We start from the raw sequence: 18,939 nt of genomic DNA, 5'->3' as shown, positions 1-18,939 counted from the left end.
TTTTTTTTTTAAGATTTATTTATTTATTATATATGAGTACACTGAGCTGTCTTCAGATACACAGTCGGATCTCTTTACAGATGGTTTTGAGCCACCAGAATTGAACTCATGACCTCTCAGTCGGGTGCTCTTGTGAGCCATCTCTCCAGCCCCACCAGTACAGGTTAACAAGGATCATGAACTCCCACATCTGCAGGTGCCTGGCACATTATGTATGTCACTGATAAGACGGGAGATTATGTGTACCACTCGATGGCAGATTAAATCAAAAACGGCTCCAGCCACTGCCCTTGGGCAGGGTGGATGTGTCCTCTCTCCGGGCCATGCCAGGTGGTGTTTTCACCGTAGATAGCAGGGAGTGTCTCTGGTTCGTGTCTAGTTTGTTTTCTTAGCACCATGCAATACTCACTGTTGCCCTTTACTTATGTTGACCGGCTTACATATGCCGGTGAAGTTGGGTCAGAACTTTGAATAGACAGTGATGTTGAAACATCACCCTTGTAGATAGCACCATGAGCCAAGGTACCAGTCATGGTGTAGTCCTGGCCAAAGACCACAGTGAGTGACTTGAATGGGGTCAAGAAGTGGGGTATGTGGTGCCAGTCCTGATGATAGGACTTCATAGGTGGGACGGGCACTGTGAGCCACCTTCATCTTGGAGCACAAAAGATACCCTAGGGCTGTTTTCAGTGGAACCTGGAAGACCTGGGTTGTAGCCTCGGGTGCTAACAATTATGGGATGCTCAGCTCTGTACCTTTCTTTGCCTTTCCCCCCCTTCCTCCCTTCTTCCCTCTTTCCCTTTCTTCCTCCTTTCTTTCTCAGTTTCTATCCTTTTTTAAAAAATTGGATATTTTCTTTATTTACATTTCAAATGTTATCCCCTTTCCCGGTTTCCCTCTGGAATTCCCTCCCCCCTCCTCTCCCCTTGCTTCTATGAGGGTGTTCCCCCACCACCCACCCACCCACTCCCTTCCGCCTTTCTGCCCTGGCATTCTCATACACAGGGGCATGGAACCTTCACAGGACCAAGGGCCTCTCCTCTCATTGATGCCTGACAAAGCCATCCTCTGCTACATATGCGACTGGAGCCATGGGACGCTCCCCTTCCTTCTTTTTTTGAGACAGTCTCACTATACAGCCTTGGCTGGTCTGGACCTTGCTGTGTAGACCAGGCTGGCCTCAAACTCTCCGAAAACTACTTGCCTGTGTCTCCCAAGTGCTAGAACTAACGATGTATGTCACATGTATACAGTCCCTAAGGATTCTTGCACACTCACAGTGCCCCTAGCTACTCTAGGGTTCGACTAGTTGAAGCAGACTCAAAGGTTTTTATGTTTTCCTAGATTAAGGGAGTCTAGATCCCTTCCCTGTTCCTACTTCTTGGATTCTGGTACTCTCGGCTCTTTATTGTATCCTAGAACTCTTTCTCCACACTTCCCCTATGTCAACTCAAATTTTAAGGTCTCCTCTTTGGCCCATTTAGCCCTCATTTCTAGCTTTCTGATGTTATCTGTATCCCTTCAGATAACTGCTGTTACTCAGAGTCCCAGCCCTTACTCCTACCGGTCCCTCTTTTTATAGCAGGCTTCAAACTGGTTCCATAATCTTCCTCCCCCTCACCATTATCTGGGCCCCTAAGGGTATCTTTTCACCTCTGTATCAGTCCATCATTCATAGCACTCACAAGCTAATGTACATCTCTGAGGAGTTTCTCAAAGGGCTCATAAGCGATAACCCACCTCACAGTTCTTTGATCTTAACTCTTGGGCACCCTTTGGTGACCCTATGTCCTCTTCACCATCAGGGATTCCTGACACAACGCACAGATCCCAAGTTCTGTATTCACTATGGTCTTTATTGGCAAGCCAGGAATCCATGGAGTACAGTGGGTCACTGTCACCTATTTCATTTTGAGCCACCACTCTGAAGTAGCATTTCCTGCTGTGCCACCATGTACTTGTCACTGAGGGCACCCACAGTTGCAGTGAACCAGGTGGGGGTGACTTTCATCCCTCTTCATAGTAGGCATCACCATCTTCTTGGAGATCAGGATTTTGCTTCCAGGTCAGGGTCACTGTGTTGGGGGCCTCTTCAAATAGCTTTAGGTTTGCAGGAGGTCCAGAAATGTGGAAGAATTGGAGGTTTGTTGGTTACCCTGGGGACAGGGTTGTGCCCTTACTGTAGCCACCTGCCCAGCCTTTTGGAAGATGGAACAGCACATTTTCCTTCTGTGAGTGGTAGGCAGCAGATGTCCTGGAGTCAGGCAAGCCTGTTTGTGAAGTGCTCCTTTGCCATTTGATAGCTTGTGACCTTTGGCAAGTTTATGATACCCATTGCCTCATTTGCAAGAGGACGACTAACAGTGGCTGCTCATTTCACAGGGTTAAGGAGTAAGGTGACCACCATGCAGTTAATATTCAATAAAGGTTCTCCTTTTTTCTGTTCTTGGGGCTGTCCAGACCTTTATTGAAAGCTTCCAATCCTCTGTTAAGAGGTCATTCTAATTCTTAGTAGATACCTCTTCTCTGGCACCTCCTGGCCCTCACCCCATCTCTACCCCTCTCCCTGCAGATTTACTCTGTTTATGCTTCATTTATCTCATCAGATATGACCAACCACAGGATCAGAAACAAGGGTTGTGATCTAGGTCAATGTCTCCAGGGCTTCTGGACTCTGAGATAAGAGGGTACAAAAGCCTCTCTACGGTCAAAGGCAGATAAAGCCTCCCTTTGTGGTTGTCCAAGTAGGCTTCACTGTCCACTCACCCGCAAAGGTTGTGCCTTAGGTTGCTTAAGTAGCTGTGGGGAGCTACACAGGGTGTAGAAGGGTGGCTGCAAATGGCCTCTGCTGCCCTCTGTACCTGCCACAAGCATGAAAAGTATGCAAGGATTACCCCCTCTGTCCACTGCCTTACCTACCACATGCAAATAGTAGTAGTGGTGGTGGTGGTGCTGGTAGTGGTAGTAGTAGTAGTAGTAGTAGTAGTAGTAGTAGTAGTAGTAGTAGTAGTAGTAGTACCACCCCCTCCCCCAACCAGGACCCTTCCTGAACCTGCTACTAGCATGTAAACAGCATAGTGTGTGACTCCAAACTCATTCTGAAGCAAGATCTGATACTCTCTGTAGTCAGAACACTTGATGTTGTTAATGAGGAATTAGGGCTAATTTTTGCCCTTGGTGATGGTTTTCCAGCCCTTGATGGTGAGGCTGTCTTTCTGTCAGGACACAGTGGGCAGTGGTGAGCATTGGGTAATAACAGGAGGCAGCACACTCAGTCACTGGAAAGAATTTGGAAGAAGGAGGCTCTTCTGGTTATTGAAGATTCTCCTTCTAGGCTCCAGGGACAGCGATCTGGTGACTGGCAGAATCAGTGACAACAGAACAATAATGCCTTACAGCACACAATTCAGTTATGCAGGGGGAGGCGGTCTGGGGGACAGAATGGGTGACAACTCAGAGAAGAAGTTGGGTATGTAGAGGGTTGTCCCAGTAGCCACTGTGGGGCTCTAATCAGCTGCTGAGGTCAGACTGGGGGCTCCTGGGGTGGAAGACACACAGGTAAGGAAGGGAACTCTTCAGGTTTAAGCCTTCACTCCAGAGCCTTTCTCAGCCTCTTTCGTGGTGGAGTTACAGGGCATACCAAGATGTCTGACTGCTCCAGAACACTGGGAAGTATTCACTTTTCCATCTGTGTCTCCAGGCGGTGAGATCTGGGCAGGTAGGTCCTGTGTCTTACTTGTTCCCCCCTCCTCCCCCCTCCATTGGCACACAGAGATACTACTTCGGCACAGTGTTTGTTTTGCGTTTTTTTTTTCAAGCAAGGGGATCCCAGAAGTTACCCTTGGCTTCGTCCAGACATAAGAAATATGATGAGTTGCTCTTGATCAGTACATTGCCCCATTTTCCCCTGTGGGATGAAACCTCAGGGGACCCTGAACCTGTAGCTCTGTGTCCTCACCTGGTGGTAACGTGGTATGGATCCTTATCTAGCTCCACAGGGTCCCCAAACCCAGCCTTACTGACATTTTGGATATGAAAGAAGTTTCTTGGCATCTCGGTGAGGACCTCTGCCACGTAGCGCACCTGAGATGCCGTCTTCCATGCACTTTGTACTCTTTGCTGCCCTCAGCTCTCAAGGTTGTAGCTGGATGGTAGGTCCTGTCTACCGGCTCACACAGCCAAGGAAGATGCTTGAGTTAGAAGAGTGGTCCTCAACCTCTCTAATGCTGCGGCCCTTTAATACATGTTATAGTGACCCCCAACCATGAAAGTGCTTTCGTTGCTACTTCATAACTGTAATTTTGCTACTGTTATGAATCATGATGTAAATGTCTGTGTTTTCTGATAGTCTTAGGTGACCCTTGTGAAAAGGGTCACTCAACCCCCAAAAGAGTTGTGACCCACAGGTTGAGAACCACTGAGTCAGAGGACTCAGACATGTTTAGGCCCTGTGCCAGGCCTGGAGGCTCTAGAGGTCTAGTTGGTCCCCAAATTCATCCATCCCAATCCCACCCCTAGTTCCTATACTCAGTATGCTCGAATCTTAATTTTCATCACTTCTACAACGGTTCTCTCAGAAAACACTCTTAACATAGTAAGTTGATTACTCAACAATGTGCCGATTTAGTTACTTTACCAACTCGGTAGCTTCAGTCTCCTCAAAATTCAACACACCCAACACATTCAACTCATCCACATTCCAAGCCCAGATTCAGTCTCCCTACCTCCACCACTTCCACTTACAGGCCGTATTCCACCTCAGCCAGGGGCTCAAGATGTCCTAAGCATTCACTTAGCATCCCCACTCAACCCCAAGAAGCCCACTCGCTCAGCTAACAAGAGACAGCAAAGCTTGATGAACACTGCCCACCCCGCCTTCTCACTGTCCCAGATGCTCGATCCCCGCTTGTTGGCTTTCTCGTTGAGTGTGAGCCCCCCTCCTCTCTGAGGCTGCCAGTGGCCAGAAGCGCAGACTTTCCCCAGTGAAGACATTCTCTCTTACGGGGGCTGGTTCTACTAATGTGTTGGTCCCAGCCTCATACTAACAGGACCCCTGACCACCACTGAGCTGCTTGGCATGCTGGGATGTCCTAGAGTGGCTCTATACAGAGCTATAACTCAGAATTTATAGTCTGCGTGCTGTCTCCACAGTGTAGTCTGTGCTTGTGGTGGGGAGATGAGAGGTCAGGAGACTGGGGATGTCTATGAGGTAAGAGATCAAAGGGTGGGAGACCACAGAAGAGGAGATAATGGGATGTTAGAACTCCCAAAGAAGCTTGAGGAGGAAGTGTGCCCACTCAGCAAGACTTCCTCTGTCCCCCACCTCCTGGTCCAGAACTCCTGTCGCTGGTACCTCACCCTGAATGAGATCCTTGTTAACTGGTACCCACAGATTTCTTCACTTGATAGAGTAGCCAAGCATTGGCCCATCCCATCCTGGGCAGGGACATTCTACATCACGGCTACCAAGTCCCTGGTTACATCATCTATCAGGGGATTCTGTGGGTAACAGAGAGGGAAAAAGCTGGGAAGGGGAGCATATATGTCTAGTTCTCCAATCCATTTTGATTTCTGTCCCTGTGTAAAACACCTTAAACCAATGATTGTTAACTCTGGTTAAACATTAAATGGGAAATATGTGGAGACATATTAGTGTCTGGGTCCTAGTTCAAAATAGCCCTAATTGAATTTACCTGGGGTAGAGGGCAGGCATGGATGTTTATTAAAGTGCAGGTGGTTTTACTGTGTAAGATCTGGGCAATAGGAATCCTCTAGCTATTGCAACTCTGGCGCCACAGTTCTCAGTCTTGACACACCGACTCCTGGAAATCAGTTGGGAGGGGTGCAGCTAGTAATTAATTAGCAATCATAATTAAAATACCGACACTGCCAAGGGGTTTCTTTGGAAAGAAATGAAAGCGATTTCAAGCTTATGTCCAAGTAAGTTGGTGTCACGCACCCTCAGCTTCCAAAATGATCTCTGGAATGAAGAAAGAAGTGGGGTTGATTCTTGTAATGACGTTTGCTCTTTGTCGGCAATCGGCACGCCCTACAGGATGGTTAGTGAGTGAGCCTGTAGTATTCCCTGTAGATCAGCATACCTCAGTGGCCAAACAGCCCCATCCTGACCCTTAGGTGCGTTCCTTAACACTAGGCAGTATCTCTCAACTATGGGATTATGAGGAAAGGTTTCCTCAGTGTCAGGTGGGTCACTACCACCCTCTCAACTGACCACCAGAATACAGCGCACATAAGCTTTTCCCTCTTCTACGGTGAAGCTGGGCACTTTGTCATCCACCTCCCCTGTCTTAATCCAGGATTTCTTGCCAACTGCCTTTATCCTACTATGACCAATTTTACAGGTGGGCCTTCTATTCATGTGCATGGTTACCCAAGAGCCCTAGGAACTGCACATGGCTTTAGGAGGCTTCAGATGGTCTCAAGACAGACAACAGCTTCACAAATGGGGCTTGGAGGCAAAGGTTAGAAAGGTCACTGACCAGAGGTCTGGCTAGCCTGAGGAGGCATCACCAGGCTCTGAGTTTTCTGAATCCCTCACTTGTCCTGTGCCCAGCACTCCTAAGATGTGCTCAGAGAGTTTGATCCTTGCCTCTCTGAGCCTCCTGCCTACCTAGAAATGTCTGCTTGGCAGCCCCTGGCAAACCACGTTTAGCTGCCTCTCACACCGTAAGCCCCTCCCAGATAAGTTCTCTCCCCTTTTGGAGGTTCCAGAATAGCCATGCTTTCTAGTCTTACTGTTGACCTTGGGTTACAGCTACTTATCTGTCTATTAGTTTTACACCTATAGGTATTCTGCAACTTTGTGTCCTCAACACCAAGGACACAGAGGTGGTAAATGAAAATTCAAACCTTCCCATGCCAGTTTTGTGGCATGGCGTGTGTGTGTGTGTGTGTGTGTGTGTGTGTGTGTGTGTGTGTGTGTGATGAATGTTGAAGGTCACAAGGCCAGCTCTTTATCATGTTCAAACCAATCTGAACTCCCTTTCCTGCCCCAACTCCAGCTTCCCATGCTTACTTTATCCCTACCCTTTGACCTCCCACTTCATCCCATTTTATTTCCCACTTCAGTGCTCTTTGCAACCAACCTCACCTCTACACTTCAGTCCCACCTCTCTTTCACCCCATCTCCTCCTTACCTCCAAACGCATCCTCACTTTTTACCAACACTCAAGTGACTACCACAAGATGTGTTGTGTACTGCGCGCTTGGCTGTGCATTTGAAAGGCATTAGACGAAGATGCTAGGGTAAAACCCCTACCCTGTTCCTGGTGGGAAAGGGGCTTAGACAGGTCTCTTGACCAAGGCCACTTATGATATTAGGTGGTTGGCTTCTGGTTATAAAGCCAATATTCTAATCCCATTCCCAGTCAAGACTCAAACTGTCCAGGGCTCCATCCCAGCCACCCTCTTTGATTACTGAGAGCTGAGGGCTCTCAAACAACTTCATGGCTGTGCCCTCACCTAGCACATTGAGGTTCACAGTTGCAGTTGCTATGTGACATTTCTGAGGCTGAATAGGACCAAGCTGATGCCTTTATGTATACAATCGGAGATGGTGAGTAGGTCCCGGTCTTCCCTGAGTTCCATGGACACATGCTTCCTCTTGGTCACCTACACACCGTCCTTGAACTAGGTCACTTTGGGTAACAGGCCTTGCTTGGAAGGGCATCTTAATCACCTTCATGGTCACAAGACAGCTAGTGTTTCCCAATGGACGAGTCAGTGGAAGGAGATCTACAGGGCAAGGCATCAGGGGTTAAGGGAGGAACTGGCGGCCATAGGGGTGTGTGTGTGGTGGCTATGAGCATACAGGCTGGCCCAGCATCCTTGAGCCTTTTCTACCTTTAGAGGGCCTTACCTATAATGGATATGGAGACTTCATTTTCTGTGCCGTTTGCCCAGAATGTGTATTTTCATTCATGCTTCGTGCTCATGTTGGGGAAGATGAGCATGTTATTCCTCACCCTGCTTTACCATTGACATACTGGGCAAGCCTGTGATCTGAGGTGAGGAGCATGTATGAGTGTGAGCATTGGCCAAGCCAACATCTCTTGCTCCCTTTCTTCGTCCCTGTCTCGTCCTCCCTGCTGTCATTCTTCAGCCACCCTTTTGTCATACACAACTCAGCCAGGGTCTGAGTGCCTGGTTGACATGCCATTCTTCATGGTTGCCAGATGCTCTGAGGGAGGAGAAGGAAGGGCAGGGACTGACTGGGTCGGAGTGTTGACATGAAAGAGAATGAAGGGAAAAGAGTGGGTACCACAGTCATGGGGACATTTGAGGTTGCTGTGTCAATCAAAATTTATGAGAACAAGGCTGGCAATGGTTAACGGGTGATGAGAGTGCAGTGAACAACAGGTGGAGGGTGCTGAGGAAAGCTCAGAGGCTTGGCGGTCAGGAGGACCAGGAGGTGCTTTGTGGGAGGTTGGTTAGTGGAGGATGGACCTCTGAGACTTGGCATGCTCTCTTGAAAGAAATAGATGGAAGAGATATAGGTGGTTACTGGAGTTGGGATGTTTAGTTGTACTTAAACTGGCTGGTCTATGGGAGCCCCAGACTCACTGAGGTGGTAAGAGGCAGTGTGGAGCAGTTATGGAGAGGGAGTAAAGGATGGTCGGGATGGGATGGGATAACTAGGGTTGCTGGAGATGGTCAGAATCTGGAAGTAAAAGATGAGGTTAGGTAAACTGGTTTAGAATCTGCAAGGCAGAGGTTGAGTAGAAGTATGGATGGTTAGAATATGAAAGGTTAGAGAGGGCCAGAATCGGGGAATGGAGGAGGTTCAAGTCGGTTAGGGTCTGGTGAAGGGCTGGAACTGGGAGATGGGTAACTCAGTGTCCATCAGGAGGGTATGCTGGGGTCAAACAGTTTGGGTCAGCAGAGAGAGAATGTGTACCTTCCACAGTGAGGGTGACATACTACTGTATTCACAGGGTCCCCATCCTCCATGGCCACTGTGGTGTATTCCCTGCCATCTCCGCTCTGTGTATCACTAATGACCAACTCAGTTTGCTTGCCTGTGTGGCTCGCACTGTACTTGAGGCTATTTGTCAGCAGTCACCCATCTTCCTCTCAGGCTACTGACGCATCCTTAGACATCAGCTCACGTTCAAGGGGTGAGCGGCTCCTTTCTTTTACACATGCATTTTTGAAGCTGCTCATAGATCTAAAGGGAAGGCCCGTAGACAGACTAATTTTTAGCATCCTCCCAAATCACCCCCACACACTTTCGCCACAGTTCTGTAGGTTCCTCCCTCTTTTTCCTTTTTAATTCTTTTTTTTTCCCGAGCTGGGGACCGAACCCAGGGCCTTGCGCTTGCTAGGCAAGTGCTGTACCACTGAGCTAAATCCCCAACCCCTCCCTCTTTTTCTAACCCCAGAAATCACAATAACTTGAAGCACTGGTATATTTATGTGCAATATGTGACCTATAGAAGTGGATGGTAGAGAGAGCGTTGGCTTTACACAACTCATTCACCCATCTGGTCTGTTTGCTAATATGTAAATTGGGACAACAACTTTTATTTTACAGTCCAGAGCCCTAATGCCCTCCCTGCCTTGTCTCTCTGATGTATGGGCTTTTGTTCAGGTTGTTTCTTTGGGTGGGGATGCTGTTTCCTTCTCTGAAGGCTGAACTGCCTTTTGTTTCTTCTGGATAATCTTGAGGCTTTGCGATGGCTTTGTGACATTGCCTTCCTTTGGCTCCCCACAGCTGCTATGCCTACCTCCATCACAGCAATGGTGAATTCGTAGGGCAGAATCCAGGCATGGTTCACATGTGTGGCCTCTCACTGTCACACACATGCAACAACTGCGTATAATATGGGAATATGTCAGACTGGTGGAATACATGACGTGAGAACCATAGAGCTGTTATAGAGCTATTTCCTGAACTGACACATTCCCTCCTGGAGGGAATGGAGGCTCATAAGACACCTGAAGCTAAGGAAACTTGCAACCCTCAGGAAACGGAGGTTTGCTAGGCCCTTCCCCACGACTATGTTAGCAGTGAACCATAGGTAGGCAGAGGAGACTGAACACTGAGCAGGAAGCTCCGGTGAGGAAGATTTGTGAGTTGTCACTCACTCTGAGGTGGGGCTTTGGTGGTGCAGTTGCTTTCCAGACACCCATACTCCTGCAACCCCTAGCTCAAGCGAGTGAAAGTGACGTCAATAAACTCACTGGGCCACCAGGTTAGACTTGGTGGAATAGTCTTTGGGATATCGTCGGTGCAATCTGACAGTCTGGGGGCGAGCAGACAGGGATTCACAGGGGGAGTCTCACAGCTAAGAGGTAATAAGCGTTTGGTCTATGATTTTTCAGCTGACAATATGACCCCAATGTGTGTTGACTCTGGCTTAGTAACTATTATAATTTCATTTTCACCTCTGCCTCCTTCACTAGAAGAGCCTTCTCTTTTCAGTATTCATCACAGAGTCTTGTCAAAAGCAAATGGATAGATGGATGGATGGGTAGATGGAGGGATGGGTGGATGGATGGATGGATGGATGGGTGGATGGGTGGATGGATGGATGGGTGAATGGATGGATGGGTGGATGGATGGATGGGTGGATGGATGGATGGATGGATGGATGGATGGATGGATGGGTGGGTGGGTGGGTGGGTGGATGGGGGATGGATGGATGGATGGATGGGGGCTGCCATGACAGGAATTCCAACTGACCAGCTCTCACTGAGCCATTTGCAATGGACAGTGAGATGGCCCTTCAGTACCAGGTTCCTGACTGGGCAGAGAATCTACATGTTGCTGAGTCTGGCATTTTTGATCTTAACTGTATGAGTCAGACCATTCTCAGATGGTCTGAGATCATACTTGTTACCCCTTCCTGTTGAACTGCCACGCAGAGTCATTCTCTTCCTCGGAGGGGTGGATCTCAAACACAGCTGTCTGCCATAGTCACTGCCACCAGTTTCACTTCTTCCATGAACTTTGGCTCATCTGCAGCAGGGAGCAGGGAGGTCGAGTTTGGAGGTCATTGACCTTCTGTGGCCTACAGCTGCAGAAGCACTCTTCTTTTTATTCTATTTGCTTGTCACCATCTGCTCTGGAGTTCCATATTATGATATTTATAGTTTCCCCATCCAGTAATATTAACATCAATTAAAGGACATTTATGTAGTATTAGCGATCAGACAGGCATTATTATAACTAATTTTTAATCTAATTCTCATAGGTAGGTTCTATGATGATTCCCCATTTTACAGACAGAGAAACTAGGACAAAGAAGTTAAGGCAATTTGCTCTAAATCACACATCTATAAGTAGCAGAAGCTGGGACTTGAACCCCAGTAGTCTAACTCCAGAGTCTGTCCTCTTAACCACTATGCTACACTGTCCCATGAGAGTATTTCATAGTCTCTAAGGAATATCTATACCATATATCTCATGTTTCCTTTTCGTACCAACTCCAATCTCCATGTACTGCCTTCATGCTTAGAGCACAGTCCTCTCTCCAATATAGACCCCTCAGGGTCATTTTCTTTCCCTGAAACCCTGACAGGTCTTTGGGGCCTCGATGCCTATTTTCCTATTCAGCATGGCAATTTATGCATTTATCTTACTTTTCTCTTGCTTATAAAAGAAAGTGCTTAGTTGGGGCTTCCAGCTTCAGAGGGTTATGGGTACTTGCCATAAGTATCACGGCAAGGAGTGTGGCAGCAGACCAGACCAGACCATCTGATATGGCACAGGAGCAGCAGCCGAGACCTCACGTCTTGAGACACAATTACAAGGCAGAGAGAGCTTACTGGTAATAGCATGGGCTTTTGAAACCTCTATTTCCAGTGATACACCTTCTCCAATAAGACCACACCTCCTAATCCTTCCCAAACAGTCCTACCATTCTCATTCTCAAACTGCCATGGTGCTTATCCACGTATCTCCCACTCAGGCTGTAGGCACTGGCATTGCTCATGTTTATGTTAGTGGTAACCAGCATGCACTTGGTACCCAACTACCTCATGAGCTGACCGGAGCTGTAGGCTACTTACTTACCAGAGATCCTAGATATAGTATTTAATTGTATAGGATAAAATACTCATTAAATCACTCATTGAGTGATTTCAGCCTTGAAGTTGTACAGACCTAGAACGTGGAAGAAATCTGGTAACCCTTTTGGTAAATCTTTACCAAGCCATCAGCCTTGTACCCACTGAACCACCTCACCAGCCCTTACTACTGTGCTGGAATCATGTCCAGACAAGCCAGTACAGTTCCGCGTGAGAGAGGTTTACTGGGGGGAGGGAGGGCAAAGGAGGCAACAGAGATGAAAGGGGAAAAGAGAGAGAAGAAGGGGTGAAGGTCAGGAAGGGTCTGCTTTTTATTTGGGCAGGGATGTAACTGCTTGCAGGGAAGGGCAGGAGGTGAGCCAGGTGGATGCTGGGAATATATGGTGGTTGCCATGGCAACAGACGCACAGGTCCCTGTCGCCTATGGGTGATGTCACTGTCATTGCTGGGTTTGGAGGTGGTCCTCAACTGTAAAGCCAGTTCCTGATACCAACACTTACTTTATATTAAAAAATTATTTATGAACATTATATTACTGATAACATTGATCTTTATCATAGATAGCGTTGGTGATAGTCTAGGTTTTTGATTTAATGGGGAATCTGCACGTCCAAACGGTGAAGATCCTTGTTCCCAATTGGTTTTTGATTGATCAATAAAGATGCCAGTGGCCAATGGCTAGGCAAAAGTAGACGGGGCGGGACCTTTAGATTTGTGTGGGCAAGGAACTGGGAAAAAAGAGACAGAGAATCACCATGACTGGGGCTGGAGTGAGAATCGGACGTAGAAGCTGCAGGAGAGAAAGCCAAACAGCTATGTGAGAATTTGGGTGGGTGGCCATTGGCCACTTCCCTGATTGGGCCTGGGGTAGCAGGGGAGATTTAGGAGTGGCCAGCCTTAGAGCTGGCCAAGGCATTTTGAAATTAACTGGTGTGTGCCTGTGTTTCACTCTCAGTCCAAAGAGCTCCTGGGTGGGTGGCTGGAAGCGTGTGACCCAACGTGGTGTACCCCAAACTTACACATAGCAAATACCTTCTTCAGTTTGTTGTCACGATCACTAACAATATTATTCTATAATAAACCTTCGATTCATGAGTGACGGCCTGTTCTTCCACATCACTATATTGTAAGAATATTCTGTGTTTTCAGGTGATTTATCCTATTAGCATATCTGAGACAACATTTACAGCATTTGCAATGCTGAAGTGTTGACTTTCTATCAAAACCATGCACATCCATGTCTGGTCCACTCAGTGTGGTTGTGACATGAACTTAGTGCTCAGAATGAGTCCGTCTGTGTTTTACTGAAAGGCTCAGTGTCCTGCCTCTGAGAACAGGTGTGAAAGGCAATGAAGGGGTTTAGAAAGAGATCCTGTTCCCCAGAGTGATCATGACAGACTCTGGAGGATGCATGCACATTTCTTTAAACATACCCAGGCCCCATAAATCTCTCCACCTTCGTCATCCAGCCTGGTGATACCCAAAGTTTTTTGTCTTCCTGTAAGGATCATAATCTGTATGAACCCATTGGATGCGTCCCTGCTAGGAGCAGAAGTTCCATTACCTTCAGGGTTATTTAGTTCAGGCTTTCTGTTCAAAGGTGGGTAGACAAAGGCATGGGAAGAGGAAAGTGACAATTTCAGATCAAAACAAAAATGGCAGAATGATTAGAAACAAGGTCTAGGAACCAGCCTCTTCCAACAGTATCAGAGGGTGTCCTCTTGATTGGCTATGAGAGGAACTGGCTTATAGATTATGAGAGAGCATGAGAAGGCAGATGATGCAGAAGCCATGGTAGGGCCAGAGTGGTTCCCTGACTAGGTGCTGCCCACCTTGACCTGTACCATCTTGGTCCTTTCGCTCCAATGCAGGTGAAGACATTGGTGGTGTCAACCTTGGTTTCTACATCTTCTAGTGGTTTCAGAATTCTAATGACCAGAGAGATTGGTTCATTAAAACTCAAGGATCAGAGGCATTTGGACTCTGTCTAGGTTGTGCCCAGAATCCTGGAGGAAACCCCTTAAGGGGCTAAGCTCATCAGGTAATAAATACTTCCTGCCCCACTAAATGAATTAATCAATTGGAAAATGGAAGAGTAGGGTTTCAGGGGATGGGGAAGGAACCACCATTCACAGAGCAGTCATTATGTGTCTGGGCCAGGACACAGACTCTATAATTACATGGTTAGTGCTTAGCAAGAGTTCGTTGACTGAGCAAATAAACGACAACAATAGAAAAATAGATGTACAAGAGAGGTATAGTTTATGCTGATGTAGAAATTGAAACTCAGTGAGATACCCAAGATAACGGAAGTGAGATCTGAATCTAGGTCTGTCTGAGTTCACATGCATGCAACCCGGGATGTGGAGTAAAGGTAGGAAGGTGCTAGGTTCCCTCGCTGCATTTGTGGCACACAGGCTATCTTTGTGCGTGTGTACGTGCGTGGGTGTATGCGTGAGTGCGTGCGTGCATGTGTATGTCTTCTCCTCTGCAAGGCAGAGGAGAAGCCCAGGCCTGATCCCAGGTTCCTGCTCCTTGCTGGGCACTGACTTCCATATCCCTCCACTTCTATTTCCCTCTATTTTTTGAGCAGCCTTCCCAAGTCAGGGAGTCGTACTCCACATAGACCTTTGCAAAGTCCTTACTGGGTACTTTGTCCCAAGTCATCAGCATCTCCTTTTCGTTTGTCACCTCCTGCTTCTTTTTTTGGGTCAGGGAAACCCTAGACTGTTAGAGGGGGACCAAGATTGTTACCGTTTCCCTCTGTACTGATCTTGAGATAACCTTCCACTCTCTGTGGGTTTTGAACTCAGGGCTTTTGTGACAAAAGCCTTTGAAATGCTTCAGCTGGATCCTGGGCCAGGGATCTCCCCTCACTTCCCATCTTCTTTAACAGCTTTTTGATCTAGTTTTTCTTGACCAGAGGACAGAAAGAGGGATCAGTCTGACAGGAGCCTAGTTCTCAGGAGAAAAAAAACAAGGAGGAAGAGGAGGAGGAGGAAAAGGAAGAGGAGGAAGAGGAAGAGGAGGAGGAAGAGGAGGAAGAGGAGGGGGAGACAGGCCTGGCCTCTGTTGCCAGCAAGGACAGTGTAATGGCATCTGTGTGCTTATTGTTTGTAATGTATCTGTAGTTGCCTGAGTCATCTGAGGTCAGCCACTCTAGGTGGATTAGAGTTACACCATGAGAGGGTGAGGCGGGTGGCACAGAAATTTTCTATGAGAAGGGAAAAGAAAAAAATGAGAGCTTTTTGTGGTGGTGGGGGGTGGTGTTGGTGTTACGTGTGAAAAACTGGGCAAGCCATGTGGGAATGAGCGTGCGCTGGCTGATTCTGTAGCAAAAGATCAGTTTCCACATCACACTCTCCCTGGGCTACGAGCTCCCAAAGGGCATGGATCTCCTGAGTCTGAATTTATATTCCATTTTTCCCAAGTGAGATGAGTATTTCATTTAATGCAATTGATATGTTCATCTCAGGCACTGGCCTAGACCCTAGAGGAAACAGGAGGGAATAAACTTGGTTTGCTTCTTGTTTGCACGGCACTCACAGGCTTTCAGAGAGCCTGTTGAGTGACAGGGCGTGTGCAAGAGGCCACTCCGGGGAAGCTTGCGTGTGGGCAGAAGATCCAAAGATGGGGCTGTGGTAAAAGAAGCCGACTTCTGTTTGGGGAGGGGGGCAGAACTTTACCTTTCACAGCGGGAGTCGGGAGGGCCTTAGAAATTATAGAGCCTTCCAGTGACCCATCTCTTCCTTTCAGCAGCCTCTGGAAGCCAGAAACTGTGGCTGGGCAGCAAGTCTCTGGAAGTGACCCAGAAGGTAGATATACCTCAAGGATGACTGGTCCTTGACAAGCCTTTTCTGGAGACTCCAGGATCTCCAGCCCCTTCCCTATGACCAGTCCCTTACTAGGTCCCTATGTCCCTCAGCAGCTCTCTGTGTCACTCCATCCATCATGACCCCTATGTACTCACTATGTAGCCTCCACTGAGTCCTTGTGTTGACTCCTATGCGTTGTCTGCTGGACTCCATGCTTCCCTCTCATCTGGTTGTATCCCTGCCCTCTGGCTTTGTCCTAGCTAACACCTTGCCCTGAAGATAATTTTGGACACCTCTTAGCTCTGGCAACACCTCAGCCCCAAGACCCCTCTCATCCTGCAAGTGTCCCTTTCCCCACACTATTTTTGGGTTGCCATGGTGGCTCTCTGAGGCCACCAGTTTGCCCTGGCAGGGGGCCAGCTGGGGTACGTGATGGGTGGGTGGTCTCTAGGCGTCTATCTCTTTGGGGTCCAGCCTCACCTTTAGCATGTGCTTCTTGTTGATTTTATGATAGATCTTAGCAGTTCCCTCTTTCCCTCTTCCAGGACATGGGTGGGCTTGGGGGTTCTCTGAACCAGGGTTCTGGACACTGCTTTATTTCCTATGGTAAGCACAGGACATATTTCACTCCAGAGCCTGTATGTTGGAAGCACTAACACTCTTTGCCTCCTCCTGGGGATCTGGGTCAAGCCCGGAGTAGGGAGCTTGTGTATTGGGGGCTGGGGGAGAAAAAGGACTAGGGGAGTTACAGGGGGAGGTACACCCTCAGGGAGGTGATAGGATGGTTTCTTAGGAACTCAGAGACGCTTCTCCAGGCAGGGCGCTGGAGCTCAGGGCCGCAGGCAGACAATGACGCTGTGCTGTGTTCCTTTTACAACTTCCTATGGGTCAAGAGAGAAATCTGGAAGCGTCCAGGTGGGAATGCAGGCAGGCATTCAGGGCTCTGGTTTGCTTGAGTGGGCGGAGCATGGAAAGCAAGGGCAGTGACAGGACAGGAAGCCATCTGTGGCCCACCACAGAGATGATCGTCATCAAAGTCTATCAAATTTCAGCCACTAGGGGGCACTAACACCTCTCCACCACTCAGTGATCAAGGACCTTTATAGGGTCACTTTGAGGCTCATACAGATATGTGAAGGGAGACTTTTAGAGAGGTCTGTCTGCTTGCCTGCCTGCCTGTCAGCCTGTCAGTTGGTGTCTTTCTGTCTGTCTCTTGGGTTTCTCTCCTGGAAGTTCTGGTCCCCTAGTATAAGGTTCTAGGGCTTGCTTCTTCTTGGGAGGGCTGTAACTTGGCTGACTCAGTTCTAGATGTTCTCAGCCAGTCTGTGGGTTCAATATTAGTTCTCTTGGAAGTAGTGATACTTGGGTGAGGGACAGGACACATTGCCAACCCCGAGAGGCTCTATGCCAGTGCTCTATCACTGCGGTATAAACTACAGAAGAGCTTCACGGGCCATAAGTTATCAATGAATAATAATTGCCCTGCGTTGTGAAGTCCTTCCTGTGTCGTGAGCCATGTGGGGGCACATGTCAGAGGTGATTTTGTTGATCCTCAGGGCAGCCTAGTGAAGTAGATGCTTTTGCTATCTGTATTTGTCTGAAGGACTGAGACTGAAAGCATTTTTGTTAAGACACTCTCTCTCATGTCTTGATTTTAAATAGCAACCAGAGGTCTTAAACAGGCCATGGCGAGGCCGCACTTGGCCTGCAGATGTCTTTTATTTGACCTCCAACAACGTGTAAACAAAAAGTAGCCGTCCACGGAAAAGGGAAGATGTCACATGTGAATTTCAATTGCTAGTTAGTGGGAGGTGAACCACAACCATCTCCTCAGAAGGGTGTTCTCTCAAGTGTCCCCCACTCTTTCCCCCATACACGTTTCCCCATTTCCTGCCTGAACTCTGCTGGTCAGTCCTTTCAGCCCTGGCTGCACACCAGAATCCCCGAGGAGCTTAAAAACATTCCCGATTTAATGGTGTGGGGAGAGACTCTGGGCATGGCTAGTTTTTCCAGCCCCACCCCTTTGCTGAGATGGCTCTAATTCACAGCTAGGGCTGAGAGTCATGAGAAGAGACCATTTTGCAATTTCTCGTTTAGATCATAGACCTTGAGTTCTTACTTCAAGGCTATCTCACTGGCCAGAGTGATATGGTGTTTATCTCATGACCTTGTACACAGAGGACTTCGACTCTGTTCTTTGGGGACCTTGAAGGTAGATTCAGTGGCTGTGAGGGAAGCTGCTCCATACCCTGGCTCCCAGCCATCTTTTATTTTTATTTTATGTATGCCACTGTCTCCAGACACACCAGAAGAGGGCATCAGGTCTCATTACAGATGGTTGTGAGCCACCATGTGGTTGGTGGGAATTGAACTCGGGACCTCTGGAAGAGCAGCCAGTGCTCTTAACCACTGAGCCATCTCTCCAGCCCCCCCAGCCATCTTTTAATTGCTTCCACCAGAGACAGAGCTGGAACAGACTTGCCCTGAGACCCCTCCTCAGCTTCCCTTTGGTGCTTTCTCCTTCAAGTCCAGCCCCCAAGGATTAAGATCACTTAGGGCTTTTGTTTGTGCTCTTGTCTTGCCTCTGCTGTCGGCTGGGTCGGTCTCCCATTTCTTAAGTGGGATTAGTATTCCTCAATGTAGATAAACTACACCTTCCTGCAAGTGTGACGTTCACACAGTCCATTTGCCCCGGGCTCTGGAAGTCTTAAGCAATTGAAGAGTGTAGCAATCCTTCACACACATTCATGCTGTAGCAATCCTTCACACACATCCGTGCCATTCATGTTTTTCCTAGTCTCTTCTCCCCGGGAGATTTGAGCTGTGCCGACCATCCAGCTCAAACCTTGGATCAGAACAGAGGAGGTTGCTTCTGGTATGGGGGCTCCTGAAGGACCAACTCATGGCAAACACTCAGGCTACCCATGAGACCCCCCTTCATGTTCCCTCACCCATTCCACTTGCCTCCCACGGTCTTGGTTGTCTGGGAGAAGGTCTCCATGTGGGTGGTGGAGCTAGAGAACTCCATGGACACATATTCCTATACCATCTGCTGGTGTTGAGCAGTCGTCAT

The 18,939-nt window shown here is 48.1% G+C and overlaps 1 protein-coding gene across 1 annotated transcript; it reads right to left on the bottom strand.

Moving 5' to 3' along the window:
* Positions 1–422: 422 nt before the first annotated feature.
* Positions 423–18,939, bottom strand: Igsf22 (immunoglobulin superfamily member 22). Its single transcript, XM_032895137.1, is given in 27 exon segments — positions 423–605; positions 1,741–1,945; positions 1,947–2,019; positions 2,022–2,136; positions 2,767–2,861; positions 3,053–3,215; positions 3,892–3,907; positions 3,959–4,083; positions 4,401–4,468; positions 5,043–5,162; positions 5,359–5,430; positions 5,433–5,436; positions 6,170–6,400; positions 7,439–7,521; positions 7,524–7,668; positions 7,670–7,718; positions 7,864–7,976; positions 7,978–8,022; positions 8,944–9,211; positions 10,784–10,870; positions 10,872–10,934; positions 10,936–10,981; positions 11,900–12,018; positions 13,896–13,979; positions 14,669–14,778; positions 15,095–15,210; positions 18,831–18,939. Coding segments are annotated over 27 exon segments (2,907 nt in total).

The sequence above is a fragment of the Rattus rattus genome, chromosome 2 (genome assembly GCF_011064425.1).
Source record: "Rattus rattus isolate New Zealand chromosome 2, Rrattus_CSIRO_v1, whole genome shotgun sequence".
Classification (NCBI taxonomy): domain Eukaryota; kingdom Metazoa; phylum Chordata; class Mammalia; order Rodentia; family Muridae; genus Rattus; species Rattus rattus.
Note: the sequence above shows the minus strand (reverse complement) of the source record. Positions and strands in the feature narration are given on the sequence as shown.